Source organism: Salvelinus alpinus, chromosome 33, assembly GCF_045679555.1.
Source record: "Salvelinus alpinus chromosome 33, SLU_Salpinus.1, whole genome shotgun sequence".
NCBI classification, from domain to species: domain Eukaryota; kingdom Metazoa; phylum Chordata; class Actinopteri; order Salmoniformes; family Salmonidae; genus Salvelinus; species Salvelinus alpinus.
In genome coordinates this window covers 5,019,998-5,040,201 of record NC_092118.1, presented here as the reverse complement: position 1 = coordinate 5,040,201, position 20,204 = coordinate 5,019,998, and the positions used below count along the sequence as shown (strand labels likewise).

Here is a 20,204-nt window from a genome sequence, read left to right as displayed (position 1 = left end):
TTTCCACCCATGTTAACCTCTTTGGATAATTTATACACTTTTTTTTCACAGGCGATTCTGGCCTGTCTACATAGCTGAGAGAAGCCGAGGAGGAATATCACTTTGTCCCTAAAAATACTACTAATATTTATAACTGTACCGATAAGATGGAGAGCAGACTCATCCATTGTCGCTGTACTGTGTTCAGTCAAGTTTATAGTGCAAATTTGGGCCTCCCGAGTGGTGCAGTGGTCTAAGGCACTCCATTGTGGCTCTAGAGATCATGGTTCGAGTTCAGGCTCTGTCGCAGCCGGCCGCGACCAGGAGCGCCGCCATGGGGCGCCGCACAATTAACCCAGCATCGTCCGGGTTAGGGGAGGGTTTGGCCGGCAGGGATATCCTTGTCCCATCGCGCTCTAGCGACTCCTGTGGTGGGCCAAGTTTATAGTGCAAATTTGTTACCAGACACTAGTCACATGTTCAAGGTATTCTGCAAATAGAATTACAATACAGACATGTTCTTGCTCTTTAGTGAAGTTCTGCCAATCTTATGTTTGAAAGCATTATCAAGGAAAATGAGTTGAATATTTTGTGGAAATTGTAACCTGTTTCTTGAACACCCGTGATTCTTCAATGGACAATAATAACGGTTAACTGTTGGACACTGTCTCTATCACACTCCAAGTGTACAGTAGGGGTATATCCTTAATAAAATAATTTCGGGTTGTTTATTGTGCAGACTGATTGCCATGGACATGACTAATCAATTAACTAATTAAACACATCTTCTTTATGCCTGTAATTTTCCAGTTGACATTAGCAAGGAAAAGCTATATGCATTAATTCCCATCGAACTCCCTATCACAATCGCCGGAATGATCCGGCCTCTGCCGTGTCTCAAAGCAGATTGCGAGGCCAGAGCCGCTTTAACTGTATTGAGTCAAGCAACAGCTTTGTTAACTCTCACCAAGGGTTAACGCAAAGAATGTTAAGGAAATGTCATGTCGATCTACTTTGTCTCTCTCGATTGATGTGTTTAGAAAAAGTTTATTTTTTGCATTGGTTATGTTGCACAGCAGTTATCTAGAAATGACCACAGTAATTTGTGTGACTCAATTTGCAACCTAGATTCTTAGCTTGATTGCTAGCTAACATAGTTAGGTGCTGGAGATAATAGTTCAGGGGATACAATTGACACATTTAACTTCTGGAATTAGCAATCAAGCTAGTTTATACATTAACAAACAAGTTGCTAGCAAGTTATCCGGCCCACTCTGGGTCTTCCATTCCTGTGGCGGTCCTCGAGAGAGCCAGTTTCATCATAGCGGTTGATGGTTTTTGCAACTGCACTTGAAGATACTTTCAAAGTTCTTTAAATTTTCCGTATTGACTGACCTTCATGTCTTAAAGTAATGATGGACGTTTTTCTTTGCTTATTTGAGCTGTTCTTGCCATAATATGGACTTGGTCTTTTACCAAATAGGGCTATCTTCTGTATACCCCTCCTAACTTGTCACAACACAACTGATTAGCTCAAACACATTAAGAAGGAAAGAAATTCCACAAATTAACTTTTAACAAGGCACACCTGTTAATTGAAATGCATTCCAGGTGAATACCTCATGAAGCTGGTTGAGAATGCCGAGAGTGTGCAAAGCTGTCATCAAGGCAAAGGGTGGCTATTTGAAGAACCTCAAATATTAAATATATTTTGATTTGTTTAACACTTTTTTGGTTACTACATGATTCCATATGTGTTATTTCATAGTTTTGATGTCTTCACTATTATTCTACAATGTAGAAAATAGTAAAACTAAAGAAAAACCTTTGAATGAGTAGGTGTTATACATTTTTGACCGGTAGTGTAAACCAAATAAAAAATTATAGGCAAAGAGGGAAGCGTTTCATCGCAATCGTGCAATCATTGCAATGGTTTCACATAATTTTTTTGTTGTTGCATTCATTTGCAATTAATTTGTTTTTGTCTTTCAAAATTATTTATTTGCAATATTATTTAGCTCTCAAAACTTTTGGGTTAATGTCTTTCTGTCTATCAAAATTTTTGTTTGGAGTACTAAGAATTTTCTCAAATTCAAAAGGTTTGCTTGTTATTAAAGGGACAAAAGTAATTCCAGATAGGACATCCACTGTTTGCTTGGTGCTGCCTGAAATTAAATTGCATTATTTTCGCCCGCTGTCTACACAACCTACCCCACAATTTCAATTTCGCTAGTGAATGATATGTCTCCTTCATGACATTTCCGATAAAAATGTCTGAAAGCAGTGTAATTCAAAACCTCAGAGCAAGCCTCTTCTGTATCCCAAATCAAAATGAAATAACATTTAATTCATCACATGCGCCAAATACAACAGGTGTAGGCTTTACAGTGAAATTCTTACTTACGATCCCTTTCCCAATTATGCAGAGTTAAGTAGTATAACAATTAGAGGAATAAAAACATATTTTTTAATGTTTTTTTTAAATGATCACATAGGGAATATGGGTGCCATTTGGGACACAATCTCTGACAATCATTAGGAATCTTCTGTGTTATTGACAAATGCACTATGTATACCTTATGACAGTGTCGTATAGTCTCATTTTAGATGCTCTGTAGTCTCTGGAAACACTTTTTCCTTAGTAAATGCCCTGAGGTCCCACTGTCCTTATGTTCACAACCAGTTGGAGCTGGGTTTCGAACCGGAAACCTTCTGGTTACTGGTCTGCTTCTCTAACCTCAACAAACTGGCTATGGGGGAGTACTGTATTGGGGAACTCCTATTGGGCACAAGGATACTCTTTCAATGTTCCGAGCTCGACAACCTAGAGTCACTGTCTTAAATTGAAAAAATTCACTGCATCTTGTTTTAGTCCTCTGGCAATTAAGCACAGCTGGGGAACACTCTGTGTATAACCCATGTGTCCATTCATAACAGTCCACCCACACAAATAACCTTTTGTTAAAGGTTCCTCTTTGGGGCTTGATCCTTCATTAGAAGCCCCTCGTGCTTCAAGGAACCCAAATAATTGCTGACATCATTTTATCCACATCAGATGGATACTGTATTCCAGTTCCTCAAATTCTTTCATTCTTTATTTTCGTTCCCTTGTTCTCTCACTCTTGAGTATTCACGCCAACACTCAGAAGACCATGATCTCATTGGCTCTGAGATTTGGTAGCGCAATTTTTTTTTTTACATCGGATAGGAAATACACCTCTTATCCAACCTCCACCCCACCAAGAAGTCTTTCCTTTCATCTGGTCTTTGTCCCTCCCTCTATCCCTTCGTCCCTCACCTCTGGTCATCCCACATGCGGGCCTCGCCTCTAACGGCATAATCACTCCCCCTCACTGCTAGTGGGATTTACTTTTCAGTACTCTTCTCCTGGTGGTCCTCACGCTGCATGCTGTCAGGGGGTCCTGCTCTTGTTTTTTTTATATTTTTTTTTTACCCAAGCCCAAAGCCCCTCATTTACAGCTTGCCGACTCATCGACCCATGCGCTCCATGTGTGGTCGACGTGTGGTCAGAGGCACACAGAGGTGGTGCAGGGTCAGCTCGCTAGTGGATAAACAGACATTGGTCTGGTGGGTTTGAGTCATCCCTTCGTGTTGCTGTTTTCCACGAGACGAGATATATTTGGGTAAAATAGAGAGGGGGCAATAGGGGAGAGAGAGTGGAAGAGGGAGGGAGTGATGAGTTAGTAATGTGACATTGGAAGAGGGAGACTGGTGAGACAGAGAGAAGGAAGAGAGGGAATGAGGGAGTGGAAGAGAGACTGAAGATGATGAGAGCGAAAATGACCTTCCAGCTAAAGGATATGGCAATGGATTGGGCAAAGAGACAGAGGCAGTCCCTATCCTTTCCTATTTTCTATAGTGGAGAGAGAGTGTGATAATGCAGTCAGTCGGAGTCAAACCAATGTTTGCAGTGGTATAATCTAGAGGTCGACCGATTTATGATTTTTCAACACCGATACCGATTACTGGAGGACCAAAAAAAGCCAATACCGATTAGTCGGACGATTTTATATATATATATACAGTGGGGAGAACAAGTATTTGATACACCGCCGATTTTGCAGGTTTTCCTACTTACAAAGCATGTAGAGGTCTGTCATTTTTATCATAGGTACACTTCAACTGTGAGAGACAGAATCTAAAACAAAAATCCAGAAAATCACATTGTATAATTTTTAAGTATTTAATTTGCATTTTATTGCATGACATAAGTATTTGATACATCAGAAAAGCAGAACTTAATATTTGGTACAGAAACCTTTGTTTGCAATTACAGAGTTCATACGTTTCCTGTAGTTCTTGACCAGGTTTGCACACACTGCAGCAGGGATTTTGGCCCACTCCTCCATACAGACCTTCTCCAGATCCTTCAGGTTCCGGGGCTGTCGCTGGGCAATACGGACTTTCAGCTCCCTCCAAAGATTTTCTATTGGGTTCAGGTCTGGAGACTGTCTAGGCCACTCCAGGACCTTGAAATGCTTCTTACGGAGCCACTCCTTAGTTGCCCTGGCTGTGTGTTTCGGGTCGTTGTCATGCTGGAAGACCCAGCCACGACCCATCTTCAATGCTCTTACTGAGGGAAGGAGGTTGTTGGCCAAGATCTCGCGATACATGGCCAAATCCATCCTTCCCTCAATACAGTGCAGTCGTCCTGTCCCCTTTGCAGAAAAGCATCCCCAAAGAATGATGTTTCCACCTCCAAGCTTCACGGTTGGGATGGTGTTCTTGGGGTTGTACTCATCCTTCTTCTTCCTCCAAACACGGCGAGTGGAGTTTAGACCAAAAAGCTCTATTTTTGTCTCATCAGACCACATGACCTTCTCCCATTCCTCCTCTGGATCATCCAGATGGTCATTGGCAAACTTCAGACGGGCCTGGACATGCACTGGCTTGAGCAGGGGGACCTTGCGTGCACTGCAGGATTTTAATCCATGACGGCGTGGTGTGTTACTAATGGTTTTCTTTGAGATTGTGGTCCCAGCTCTCTTCAGGTCATTGACCAGGTCCTGCCGTGTAGTTCTGGGCTGATCCCTCACCTTCTTCATGATCATTGATGCCCCACGAGGTGAGATCTTGCATGGAGCCCCAGACCGAGGGTGATTGACCGTCATCTTGAACGTCTTCCATTTTCTAATAATTGCGCCAACAGTTGTTGCCTTCTCACCAAGCTGTTTTTCTATTGTCCTGTAGCCCATCCCAGCCTTGTGCAGGTCTACAATTTTATCCCTGATGTCCTTACACAGCTCTCTGGTCTTGGCCATTGTGGAGAGGTTGGAGTCTGTTTGATTGAGTGTGTGGACAGGTGTCTTTTATACAGGTAACGAGTTCAAACAGGTGCAGTTAATACAGGTAATGAGTGGAGAACAGGAGGGCTTCTTAAAGAAAAACTAACAGGTCTGTGAGAGCCGGAGTTCTTACTGGTTGGTAGGTGATCAAATACTTATGTCATGCAATAAAATGCAAATTAATTACTTAAAAATCATACAATGTGATTTTCTGGATTTTTGTTTTAGATTCCATCTCTCACAGTTGAAGTGTACCTATGATAAAAAGTACAGACCTCTACATGCTTTGTAAGTAGGAAAACCTGCAAAATTGACAGTGTATCAAATACTTGTTCTCCCCACTGTATATATATATATATATATATATATATATATATATATATATATATATATATATATATACAGTGGGGAGAACAAGTATTTGATACACTGCCGATTTTGCAGGTTTTCCTACTTACAAAGCATGTAGAGGTCTGTAATTTTTTATCATAGGTACACTTCAACTGTGAGAGACGGAATCTAAAACAAAAATAAAAAAAATCACATTGTATGATTTTTAAGTAATTAATTTGCATTTTATTGCATGACATAAGTATTTGATCACCTACCAACCAGTAAGAATTCCGGCTCTCACAGACCTGTTAGTTTTTCTTTAAGAAGCCCTCCTGTTCTCCACTCATTACCTGTATTAAATGCACCTGTTTGAACTCGTTACCTGTTACCTGCTCCTTGCTGCACTCACGTAACAGGTGGTCAGCCTGCCACGCAGTTTCCTCGTGTAATGCAATGTAATCGGCCATAATCGGCGTCCATAAATGCTGATTACCGATTGTTATGAATTCTTGAAATTGGCCAGAAGCAGACTGCTGGAACACCCCTGGTGACATGAGGAATATTTTAACCGGTGTGCTGGTTTTTGCATCACTGATTATTTGGACTAATCACGATTTTGTGGTGGTGTACCTACATGTACACCCTTTGACTTTCGGAAAGGGGAGGGCTTAATTCGGCCCATAGACTTGGCTGAGATGATATCAGAGGAGTGGGTGTGGACTCCAAAGAGGATGGTTCCACCACTTGCACTAGGCCAAACTGTGTCTGTCTGTCTGTCTTGTCCTGTTCCCTGACTCTCTCTGGGCCCACTGCTATTTCTAACCCTCAGAAAATCCCCCTCAGCATTTTTGTACATCCCCCAACCAGATGTTTATTGCTCGTCAGTCACACATGTCAGGGCTTTGATGTTGTCCTTCCCACTGAGGGGAAGGGAGGGATAGGGAGAGAGAGAGCATGCCCTTGTGGTGAATGTACTAGCTGGTGTATACACTGAGTATACAAAACATTAGGAACACCTTCCTAATATTGAGTTGCAGGCCCTTTTGCCCTCAGAACAGCCTCAATTTGTTGGGACATGGACTCTAGAAGGTGTTGAAAGCGTTCCACAGGTCAACAATTCCTTCGACCCCACAGGTCAACTGCTTCCCGCAATTGTGTCAAGTTGGCTGGATGTCCTTTGGGTGGTTGACTATTCTTGACACACACGGTAAACTGTTGAGTGTGAAAAACCCAGCAGCGTTGCAGTTCTTGACATAAACCTGTGCGCCTGGCACCTACTGCCATACCCCGTTCAAAGGCACCTCCCATGTTTTGTCTTGCCCAACCTCTGAATGGCACACATACACAATCCATGTCTCCAATTGTCTCAAGGCCTAAAAATCCTTCTTTAAGCTGACTCGTCACCTTCATCTACACTGATTGAAATGGATGTAACATGTGAAATGAATAAGGGATCATAGCTTTCATCTGGTCAGTCTATGTCATGGAAAGAGCAGGTGTCCTTCATCTTTTGTATATAGTGTAGATCACGGAGGTATAATAAGAACTGAAGCCTGCATTCATGATATCCGCCCGTCGTTTTCAAGGTAATCTACTCACGTTCGCATATGCCGATTCATGGACCGTCTATATACGGGTTGCATCCGGTTCGTTCGGACCAACATCACATGCGCATTAGCACTTGTGGTGATGTCGTTGCAGCTCCCATCATCCAAAAACAAGGCAGACATTAGATTCATTTTTAAGGTCGATATCTTAAGCTGTGAATGATGAAGAAGAAAAAAATCGGCCTCCGCAACAGTTATAATTCAATGGATGTTTTGTTCACAAAGATGATGAATAAAGTGTCTTATTAGGAATTTTCTAGTCTGACTTCTCTATGTGGCTGTGAATGGAAATGGTATTTCTGGGCTGAGCGTCAGTTGAACTGCAGTACCGAAGCAAAACTGTAGGAGCAGACGAAACCATGCTTCTAGACCAGAACCCTGGTCCCTTGATATAGATGGGGAAATACACCGTCCCCTGTCTTTTGGTCTGGTATAAGCGGAAGTCGTCTTTCTAATGTCAAACTGATTTGCTTTCTGTGAGGATGACCATGGGTGGCTTTCGACAAACAAACAAAAATATTCCTCATGTCGTACTCCGGTGGAAGAAGTTTGATCCAAATTGGATGTTGGTACTTTACCGTATTTATTGAATATTACATGAATTTTTTTAATTTAAATTGCCAATTTGGGTGCAATCAATGATCTTAATTTCTCCAAGATAAAATTACATTTCAACAAAAGAATGTTTCAGGAATGCTAATCTTACCCATTTCATAGCAATCTGAGATGGTGGGTGTCGTGGCTTGCTGAAATGACATGGAATGACTGTAGTAAGATGCCTCTTTCTCAATTCGTCTTTCTGCATTTCCTCGCTCCTATCTCCTCGCCTCCTGTTTAAGCGTATTGGAGAAGGTCCAATGTCCCTCTACGCAGAACTTCTCATCAAATGCCTTTTTGTAAAGGAGGTTAGGAGAGAGGATGCGAAGAATCGAGGAAAGATGAATTTAGAAAGAGCTAGTGTCAATGTCTGGACAGTCATTTCAGGCATTTTAATGTTGTGGGGGTGTTTTTCGACAGTACCTACTGGAGAGCGCATTGCAGAAATGATTGGTGATTAGGCCTTCATGCAAAGTGTGGGTACCGTCACTATGCCGGCCTCTCTCTCTTTCTCCCTTCCCTCTATCTCCTCTCTCTCGCCTCTTCTTTCTCTGTGTCAGTTTGCATACCTTTTATTTTGAAGAGGAGTAAATACTTACATTGGGTATACAACCTCTCCACCTCCCCCTCTACTTCTTCCTTCCCCAGACCCCGATGAACCAGGCGTCCACGCGTTCTCACTGCATCTTCACCATGCACGTGTGTGGCCGTGAGCCCGGCTCGGTCACCGTGCGGCGCTCCAAGCTACATCTGGTGGACCTGGCGGGCTCGGAGCGCGTGGGCAAGACAGGCGTGTGTGGGCAGCTGCTCACAGAGGCCAAGTACATCAACCTGTCACTGCACTACCTGGAGCAGGTCAGAGTTCAGAGGTCACATGGGGTTTAAGCAGGGAGGGGAACAAGGTCATACAAGGGGGAGAGCAGGGAGGAGGAGGGTTGTTGTGGGTTTTACGTATGCTTCCTCACAGACATAGAAGTTGTGTCCAGGTGTCGTAAAAAAGTTCCTTGCCATTCTACTCTGTTTGAATGCACCTTAAATCTCTGAACAATTCATAGTTGTATTTCTGTCTATCAGCCGAAATGCTTGTTTTTGCGCTTGTTGCCTCTTCATGAATAAAATAGCATAAAAGAATGCGGAACCTGTATACATCTGATCTAGTACTCAAATTCCTCTTCGTCTTCCCCTTTCTTCCCTCTCTCTCTCCGAGTCAGGTCATCATTGCTCTCTCAGAGAAGAACCGCTTGCACATTCCCTACCGAAATTCCATGATGACATCGGTGCTGCGGGACAGCCTGGGAGGAAACTGCATGACCACCATGATCGCCACTGTGTCTGTGGACAAGAGAAATGTCGATGTAAGAGTTCCCCATTCACTCGCTTTGCTGTCACCACGGGCCAAATCCTATAGTTTGTAACCAGGGAACATTTGGTGCAAATCTCCCATTGACATGTAAGACCGGATTCTTTATTCTGAAAAGCGGCTGCACCTTTAATGCATGATTTATAGAAGAAGTCGAACTGTTAGATTTCGAGTTAGGTTGTGGGAAAAAAACGTGGAAACAATTGGGTAAACGAGGGACGAGAAAATGACAATGCCTTGCAACATTTACCTGGAGCTAACTCTGCAGGTAGCACTACTGGGTGATTTGAAAAGTCATAGTCAATCGATCAATAATATAATAATACTTTTAGCAAAAATGTTTCTCTTTAATTTACAATCTGTAGAAACTCTGAGAATAGAAAGGTTATTTTGTGAAACATCACAGAACAGTTGAAAAAAAAAATATGGCAAATAGAAATCCAAAATGGATGGTGTTAAGAGATGTAGATGGGAGGGGTTGAATGGAGCTGAAGGGTGGGACTAATAACAACAAGATAACTCATGTAAAATATACTGTGTCTGTAAAATGTATATTCGTTCAGAACGAACAGCACAATTAAAAATATATGGCAACTAGAAATCAAACAGGATGGTCTTCAGAAATAGATTGGAGGGGTTGAGGGTAGCGGAAGGACATGAGTAAAAACAAACAAAAGATAACTATTGTAAAATAGATTGTGTCCGTTAAATGTATATTGTATGCATAAGCTGGAAGTAAGTGTCGTTTTTCATTCGTTTACTCTAATTAGGGGAGGGGTGTTAGGGTTTGTGGAAAATAGTAAAGGAAAATATATTTACATTTATAAAAACCTGTTTTCGCTTGGACATTATTGGTTAATGTGTGTAGATCGCTGAAAAAATTATAATATTTAATACATTTTAGAATAAGGCTGTAACGTAACAAAATGTGGGCAAAGTCAAGGGATCTGAATATATAAACTTTTTTTTATAGGGGTTTGGACATGATGCAGGCAATTACGTTGATAGACGTTACAATCTATCTACAATATTAAAGCTGATCTACCCCCCCCCCCCCCCTCCAAAAAAAAATATGTATGACAATGCCTCCATCTACAGAGCATAGTATTTATGACCTTAAATGCTGTCGCAGGGACAATTGTTGTCTTTAGTTGGATGGGGTTCAGATCAAGTCTGGGTTAGGGAAAGCTGATCTTGAATTAGTTGTTTAGTTCATTAAGGAACTGTAATTGGAAATGGGGAAATTATAGCCATCCAGATTCAACTATCTCACCGTCTCTCTCTTTCCCCCCTCTCTTCCTCTCCTCTTTCCTCCGTCTATCAGGAATCCATCTCCACGTGTCGCTTTGCCCAGCGGGTCGCTCTGATCAGGAACGAGGCTCTGCTGAATGAAGAGATGGACCCTGCCCTGGTCTGTCTGTCCGTTCATCCGTCTGTCTGTCTGTCCGTCTGTCTCTCAGTATTTGTCTGTCTTTCTGTCTGTCTGTCCACCTATTCGTTAGCCTGTCTGTCACTGTTGGCCTGTCCGTCCATCCATTCTTACATTTGTCCGTCCTTATGTTTGTCCATCTGGTGTGTCCTCTCCTGGCTTCCGTCACCCAGGATGAGTCTTTCCCCCCCCTCTTGCTCGTCTGTGTGGTATTTAGACTGTTGCACAGGGCTGTTTGTGTTCTACCGCTGTGTGTATGCTAGAATGCATTTTTCACACATTAACACATTAACACACACACACACACACACACACACACACACACACACACACACACACACACACACGCACACACTTGCCGCTTGATGAAGATTAATTAGAGGCCATATTTTCTGGTGGTGCTATTTCAATGACAAACAGATGTATGAAAAGAGACAATGTGTGCTCATTGATTGCTTTTCTCAAAACCTTGGGGGGATATTTTGGTGCTCCAAGTAAAAAAAATAAAACTGTACAGAATTATATAGCAATTCAAGTCTTCTTTCTGTGGAAACAGTCGGTCAATTGGGGTACTGTGGATGATCTGTGCTCCCCCCACAACCTTGAAACTATAAGTATATTTTCAAACATCTCTTTCTCTCATTTCCCTCTCTTCGTCCTCCTTCCCTGTTTCTCGCTCTCTATGTTGCCCCTGCGCTTAAAACAATGACGTCAATTATGCATCTTTAAATAGGCATATCTGTTGGCAGACCCGGTTGTCTCTTCATAGGCGTCTGCACCCTGCCCAAAGGACAAACCTAGAGGAAACACTGACCATGATATCCCCTCCCGTATGCTATGAGGATATAGTTGTGTGTATTATTGTACGGGGCTTGGCTGGCATTACCAAACCCTGCAGAGGTATTTTTAAGAGAGTCTGCGGCTGGCCGTTAATTGAGCTGGTGTCTGGGCTGGCTGGTTTAAGTTGGGGAGTAGCTGCCCTTTCAGCTCTGGGTAGTAGTGTACTAGTCTGCAGGTCTTTTCTCCAAAGAAAGCTATCTCACTCTCACTCACTGGACACACTCACTCACTGGACACACTCACTCACTGGTCACACTCAATCACTGGTCACACTCAATCACTGGACACACTCAATCACTGGACACACTCACTCACTGGACACACTCACTCACTGGACACTCACTCACTCACTCTCTGGACTCACTCACTCACTGGACACACTCACTCACTGGACTCACTCACTCATTAGACTCACTCACTCACTGGACACACTCACTCACTTACTCTCTGGACCCACTCACTCTCTGGACTCACTCACTCACTGGACACACTCACTCACTCACTCTCTGGACTCGCTCACTCTCTGGACTCACTCACTCTCTGGACTCACTCACTCAATAGACTCACTCACTCACTGGACACACTCACTCACTCACTCACTCTCTGGACTCACTCACTCTCTGGACTCACTCACTCACTCACTCTCTGGACTCACTCACTCACTGGACACACTCACTCAATAGACTCACTCACTCACTGGACACACTCATTCACTCACTGGACACACTCACTGGACACACTCACTCACTGGACACACTCACTCACTGGACACTCACTCACTCACTGGACACTCACTCACTCACTTGACACACACACACACACACACACACACACACACACACACACACACACACACACACACACACACACACACACACACACACACACACACACACACACACACACACACACACACACACACACACACACACACACACACACACACACACAGTGGACACACACACAGTGGTGAAAAAAAGGTTGTAGTTGAATTTGCCTTGCAGATGATCAGAATGTTGTCATTTGTGTTGGTTTAGAGCTGCCTTTTTGGCCCTACTCTGTCCCTGCAGACACGTTGCAAGTTGGACTCTCCTATCTGTTAAGTGCAGTTATACATTGTGGGGAACAACCTGCTTTTGTACAGTTGACAGTTTTGTACAGTTCAATGTATTTTAGTGAAGGGCAGGAACCCAGGATTTACTAGGGGATAATTGAAAGGCACACATTTTGGTGTTGGAGATGGTGGGCTGCGAGTTGGAGAAAGCAGGACAGTTTAGACAGTAACTTTGGCAACCCAAAACCAAATCTTACGTAAGTGATATTTGGACTAATGCGAGTGGTGGATCCTCTTTGGTTGCAGATTAGTCCATGCCCCCATCGTGCTGACTGGTGAGAGCCAAGAATAGTCTGGTCCACATTTGAGAATTAAGTTAAGGTTAAGTTAATGCCTTCAGAAATTATTTATACCCCTTGACTTATTCCACATTTAGTTGTGTTATAGCCTGAATTCAAAATGGATAGAATCTTTTTTTATACATCTCACCCATCAACACAAAATACCCCATAATGACATGTTTATATAATTTTTTTGCCAATGTATTGAAAATAAAATACAGAAATATCTACTGTAATTTACATAAGTATTCACACACTTTAGTCAATACATGCTAGAATCACCTTTGGCATCGATTACAGCTGTGAGTCTTACAGCTGTGAGAGCTTTCCATACCTGGATTGTGCAATATTTGCCCATTATTATTTTCAAAATTCCTCAAGCTCTGTCATATTGGTTGTTGATCATTGCTAGAAAACCATTTTCAGGTCTTGCCATAGATTTTCAAGACGATTTAGGTCAAAACTGTAACTAGGCCACTCAGAAACATTCAATGTCATCTTGGTAAGCAACTCCAGTGTATTTTTGGCCTTGTGTTTTAGATTAAGGTGAATTAATCTCCGAATGTCTGTTGGAAAACAGACTGAACCAGGTTTTCCTCTCGGATTTTGCCTGTGCATTGCCTGTGCATAGCTCCATCCAGTGATTGGGGACACTGCTCTGTGTAGGGTGCCGTCTTTCGGATGGGACGTTAAACGGGTGTCCTGACTCTCTGAGGTCATTAAAGATCCCATGGCACTTATCGTAAGAGTAGGGGTGTTAACCCCGGTGTCCTGGCTAAATTCCCAATCTGGCCCTCAACCATCACGGTCACCTAATAATCCCCAGTGTACAATTGGCTCATTCATCCCCCTCCTCTCCCCTGTAACTATTCCCCAGGTCGTTGCTGCAAATGAGAACGTGTTCTCAGTCAACTTACCTGGTAAAATAACGGTAAAAAAAAAAAAAAAAAAAAAAAAAAATTCCATTTCTTTTTCATCCTGAAAACTCTCCAGTTAACGATTACAAGCATAACATGATACAGCCACCACTATGCTTGAAAATATGGAGAGTTGTAGTCAGTAATGTGTTGTATTGGATTTGCTCCAAACATAACACTTTGTATTCAGGAGAAAAAATGCTCTGCCATATTTTTTGCCCTCTGTAATGGGACTTTTTTTTTTGAAGTCACCATTGGCCTCATGGTGAAATCCCTGAGCGGTTTCCTTCCTCTCCGGCAACTGAGTTAGCAAGGACGCCTGTATCTTTGTAGTGACTGGGTGTTGTCATACACCATCCAAGTTTAATGAATAACTTGCTCAAACGGATATTAAAGGTCTTCTGTTTTTTTTATTTTTATTTTATCTACCAATAGGTGCCCATCTTTGCGAGGCATTGGAAAACCTCCCTGGTCTTGCTGATTGAATCTGTGTTTGAAATTCACCGCTCGACTAATGGTCCTAACAGATAATTGTATGTGTGGGGTACAAAGATAGGTATTCAAAAATCATGTCAAATACTATTTTTGCACACCGAGTGAGTCCATGCAACTTAGTATGTGACTTAAATACATTTTTACTCCTGAAGTTATTTAGGCTTGCCATAACCAAAGGGTTGAATACTTATTGACTCAAAACATAATTTTTTTAATTGATTTGTAAACATTTCTAAAAACTTAATTCCACTTTGACATTATAGGGTACTGTGTGTAGATCAGTGACACAAAATCTCAATTTAATCCATTTTAAATTCAAGTTTGTGACTCAACAACATTTGACAAAAGTCACGGTACGTACTGTCATTGTGGACATGACGTTGTCGATGAACTTATTAATGAAGCCGGTGACTGATGTGGTAAACTACTCAATGCCATCGGATGAATCCTAGAACATATTTCAGTCTGTCTATTTCAGAAACAGTCCTGTAGCTTAGCATCTGCTTCATCTGACCACTTGCATATTGAGCACGTCACTGGTACTTCCTCTTGGAATTTTTGCTTGTACGGCCTCCCGAGTGGCGCATCGATCTAAGGCACTGCATCGCAGTTGCTAGCTGTGCCACTAGAAATCCTGGTTCAAGTCCAGGTTCTGTCGCAGCAGGCCGCGACCGGGAGACCGATGGGGCGGCGCACAATTGGCCCAGCATCGTCTGGGTTAGGGGAGGGTTTGGCCGGCAGGGATGTCCTTGTCCCATTGCGCTCTAGAGACTCCTGTGGCGGGCCGGGCGCATGCACGCTGACACGGTTGCCAGGTTCCCGGTGTTTCCTCCGACACATTGGTGTGGCTGGTTTCCGGGTTAAGCGGGCATTGTGCCAAGAAGGTTGGGTCGTGTTTCGGAGGACACATGGCTGTCGACCTTCGCCTCTCCCGAGTCCTTACGGGAGTTGCAGCGATGAAACACGACTGTAAATACCAATTGGATACCACGAAATTGGGGAGAGAAAGGGGTAAAAGTAAAATATAAAAATAATTGTTGCTTGTAAGCAGGATTCAGGAGGATAGAGTTATGGTCAGATTTGCCAAATGGAGGGCTAAGATGTGATATATGGTTAAACCACATTTTTAAGATCGTAGATATTTAATATGTAACATGTTAAATATTATTAGACTACATTTGTAAGATCATTGAAGAGCTCTTGCACATATGAACATAATTCCATCCACTGATGCTGCAAACACACTTCAGGTCAAAGGTTGGGGGTAACTTAGAAATGTCCTTGTTTTCGAAAGAAAAGCGATTTTTTTGTCCATTAAAATGACATCAAATTGATCAGAAATACAGTGTAGACATTGTTAATGTTGTAAATGACTATTGTAGCTGGAAACGGCAGATTATTTTCATGGAATATCTACATAGGCGTTCAGAGGCCCATTATCAGCAACCATCACTCCTGTGTTCCAATGGCATGTTATGTTAGCTAATCCAAGTTTATCATATTTAAAGGCTAATTGATCAATAGAAAACCCTTTTGCAATTATGTTAGCACAGCTGAAAACTGTTGTTCTGATTTAAAGAAGCAATAAAACTGTCCTTCTTTATACTAGTTGAGTATCTGGAGCGTCAGCATTTGTGGGTTCGATTACAGGCTCAAAATGGCCAGAAACAAAGAACTTTCTTCTGAAACTTGTCAATCTAGTCTTATTCTGAGAAATGAAGGCTATTCCATGCAAGAAATTGCCAAGAAACTGAAGATCTCGTACCACCCTGTGTACTACTCCCTTCACAGAACAGCGCAAACTGGCTCTAACTAGAATAGAAAGAGGAGTGGGAGGCCCCGGTGCACAACTGAGCAAGAGGACAAGTATATTAGAGTGTCTAGTTTGAAAAACTCACAAGTCCTCAACTGGCAGCTTCATTAAATAGTACCCGCAAAACACCAGTCTCAACGTCAACAGTGAAGAGAAGACTGTCGTTTCTCTTTGCTTATTTTAGTTGTTATGGCCAAAATACAAACTTGGATTGGGAGTCCCATAGGACGGCGCACAATTGGCCCAGCATCGTCTGTGTTTGATCGGTGTAGGCTGTCATTGTAAATAAGAATTTGTTCTTAACTGACTTGCCTAGTTAAATAAAGGTGAAATAAAATTTGAAAAGATCAAATAAAATATATACTTGGTCTTTTACCAAATAGGGCTATCTTCTGTATACCCCCCTAACTTTCCTTAAGAAGCAAATAAATTCCACAAATGAACTTTTAAGAAGGCACTCCTGTTATTTGAAATGCATTCTCAGTGACTACCTCATGAAGCTGGTTGAGAGAATGCTAAGAGTGTGCAAAGCTGTCAAAGGATGGCTATTTAAAGAATCTCAAATATAAAATATATTTAACACTTTTTTGGTTACTACATGATTCCATATGTTATTTCGTAGTTTTGATGTCTTCACTATTATTCTACAATATGTAAAATAGTTAGAGTAAAGAAAAATCTAAATCTAAAACTTTCGAACGGTAGTGTACATCATCACATGTACAATCTTTCACAGTGAAACTTATGTTAGGATCTCAGTCCTGCCATTGGTCAATTGACAGGTCTTAATCCTACATGGCTCCTTGTTAACCAGCAAGTGAATAGACCACTTATCCAAAAAGAGCTGGGGGAAAGTTGGAGAGGAATTGGTATAGGGGAGGTGAGGTAAATTTTGAACGGTCTTTTCATTCCCCGTATACAGTAGATCACCACCATAAGCCTTTGCAAGTGTTAAATCTGCATAAATATTGTTGATTTGCTGTTACCTTGAGACAAGATTGCCCATCTCTAGACCCTTTGTAAATGGGGGTGGTGTGTCTGGAATTGTAGCTGTCGCATGGTTGTGAGTCTGGGTGGTAGATGTAAATGAGGAGAAAGGGGGTTACATGTTAAAGTGGATATTGTCTGATGGTACCAATGTTGATAACCTCAAAGTCTGGGTTCACATAGAATTTATTAATGCTGTAACTTCAAAATATAAAATGGATGTAAGGGTAAGTGTACATACAAATACCAGTAAATACTTTGAACATTTCACATTTAAAATATTATTCAATTTTTAAGATCACAAAGGATCTTTTTGGATCTCACACACACACACATACACACTGAGTGTACAAAGCATTGCCCTTAAATATGTTGTCTTTCCCATTCACCCTCTGAATGGCACACATACACTATCCACGTCTCAATTGTCTCAAGGCCTAAAAGTCATTTTTAAAACTCCCTGACTGAGTCTATAATACCAACATGTTTCAAGCAGACCACCATAGCCCCTGTGCTAAGAACACTAAGGTAACCTCCCTACATTACTACCGACCCGTAGCACTCATGTCTGTAGCCATGAAGTGCCATGAAAGGCTGGTTATGGCTCACATCAACACCATCATCCCAGAAACCCTAGACCCACTCCAATTTGCATACTGCCCCACAGATCCACATATGATGCAATCTCTATTGCACTCCACACTGCCCTTTCCTACCTGTACAAAAGGAACACCTATGTGAGAATGCTATTCATTGACTACAGCTCAGAGTTCAACACCATTGTGCCCTCAAAGCTCATCACTAAGCTACTGACCATGGGACTAAACACCTCCCTTTGCAACTGGATCCTGGACTTCCTGACGGGCCGCCCCCAGGTGGTAAGGGTAAGGAACAACACATCCGCCACGCTGATCCTCAACACGGGGGCCCTTCAGGGGTGCGTGCTCCTGTACTCCCTGTTCACTCATGACTGCATGGCCAGGCACGACTCCAACACCATCATCAAGTTCTCCGATGACACAACAGTGGTAGGCCTGATCACTGACAACGATGAGACAACCTATAGGGAGGAGGTCAGAGACCTGGTCATGTGGTGCCAGGACAACGTGATCAAGTGAAAGAAGATGTTTGTGGACTACAGGAAAAGGAGGGTGGAGCACGCCCTCATTCTCATCGACAGGGCTGTAGTGGAACAGGTTGAGAGCTTCAAGTTCCTTGGTGTCCACATCACCAACAAACTATCATGGTCCAAACACACTAAGACAGTCGTGAAGAGTGCACGACAAAGCCTTTTCCCCCTCCAGGAGACTGAAAAGATTTGGCATGGGTCCTCAGATCCTCAAAAGGTTCTACAGCTGCACCATCGAGAGTATCCTGACGGGTTGCATCACTGCCTGGTATGGCAACTGCTCGGCCTAACGACCGGAGAGCACTACAGAGGGTAGTACGTACGGCCCAGTACATCACTGCGGCCAAGCTTCCTGCCATCCAGGACCTCTATATCAGGTGGTGTCAGAGGAAGGCCCTAAAAATTATCAAAGACTCCAGCCACCCTAGTCATAGACTGTTCTCTCTGCTACCGCTCGGCAAGCGGTCCCGGAGCACCAAGTCGAGGTCCAAAAGGCTTCTTAACAGCTTCTACCCCCAAGCCATAAGACTCCTGAACAGCAAATCAAAGGGCTACCCAGACCCCTCTTTTACGCTGCTGCTACTCTCTGTTCATAATCTATTCATAGTCGCTTTAACTCTACCTACATGTACTTATTGCCTCAACTAACTGGTTCCCCGGGCACATTGACTCTGTACCGGAACCCTCTGTATATAGCCTCGCTTGTTATTTTACTGCTGTTTAATTATTTGTTACTTTTATTTTTTATTTTATACTTATCTATTTTTGACGTATTCTTTTTTTCTTAATTTCTTAAAGCATTGTTGGTTAAGGGCTTGTAAGTAAGCATTTCACTGTTAGGTCTACACCTGTTGTTTTCGACGCATGTGACAAATACAATTTGATTTGATCAATATACACACTTTGTCTCAGATTTTCAAGCAAATTTAAGTCAGGCCTGAGACTGGATGATTCAGGAACACTCAACAGCTATTGGAAAGCCGGTATGGTATGTCTTTGGCATAAAAATGGGTGTAATTGTCCCGCTGAAAAAGAAAACTATCCCTTAGGTATTCCGAAGACCGAGACACGGTTTCCTCTAACTTTTTATTTGGGGTTTGATCCTGACAACTCCCCAGTCTGTCACGACTCCTACCGAAGGTGGCGCCCCTTCCTGTTCGGGTGGCGCTCTGCGGTCGTCGTCACCGGCCTACTAGCTGCCACTGATTTTTTCCTCCCCCTCCTTATTTGTTTATTGGTTACACCTGTTTTTAGTTAGGCTGATTAGTCGGGCTTTATTACCCAGCAGGCCCGCCTGTTGGGTGTGCGGGATTGTTTTGTGTACTGTTTGTACATGCGTGTATGTCACGGTTCGTGGTAGTTTTATTTTCGGAACTGTTTTGTTCCCCTTGTATGTTGGGCATTTGGTTGGAGTGGCGTCGTGTTTCACCTTTGTGGTGATAAAAATTTACGCTACTCTGAACTCTCTGTCTCCTGCGTCTGACTCTTTCCTCCACTACACCCCGGGCATTACACAGTCCCTGCCGGTGGCATGCATACCCAGAACATGATGCTGCCACCACAATAATTGAAAAGGTTTCACAACATTGCATTCACTCCACATTACTGACCGGTATGACAAAGTGAAAAGAATGAAGTCTGGTTTAAAAACTCCACTCCAATTCATCCATTCTGTTTGCAACAAATATATTAGATTTTTGGCCTAAATTAAAAACTACATGATTAGGTCAAATCCAATACAACACAATACATAGTGAAACCCTCTGTATTTTCAAGTATTCTAGTGGCAGATTCATGCTATGGGTATGTATGTCACTGGCAAGGACTGGGGAGTTTGTAAGGATACAAATTAAATAATGAAACGAGCAAAGCCTAGGCAAAAAGCAGAGGAAAACCCTCCTCAGTCTTCTGAAAATCTAACCCTGGGATAGTTTTATTTTTCAGCGGGACAATTACAAAATGGTTTATGTCAAAGACACACCAGAATGGCTTTCCAAGAGGTGTTGAGTGTTTCTGA

The 20,204-nt window shown here is 42.5% G+C and overlaps 1 protein-coding gene across 1 annotated transcript in view; it reads left to right on the top strand.

The window, feature by feature from the left end:
- The window catches only part of kif6 (kinesin family member 6), a 176,842-nt gene that overhangs the window by 38,629 nt on the left and 118,009 nt on the right, over positions 1 to 20,204 (top strand). The window contains exons 7-9 of the mRNA XM_071381208.1: positions 8,471 to 8,677; positions 9,034 to 9,177; positions 10,507 to 10,593. Coding sequence (XP_071237309.1) covers positions 8,471 to 8,677; positions 9,034 to 9,177; positions 10,507 to 10,593 — 438 coding nt within the window. The remainder of the gene's footprint in view (positions 1 to 8,470; positions 8,678 to 9,033; positions 9,178 to 10,506; positions 10,594 to 20,204) is intronic.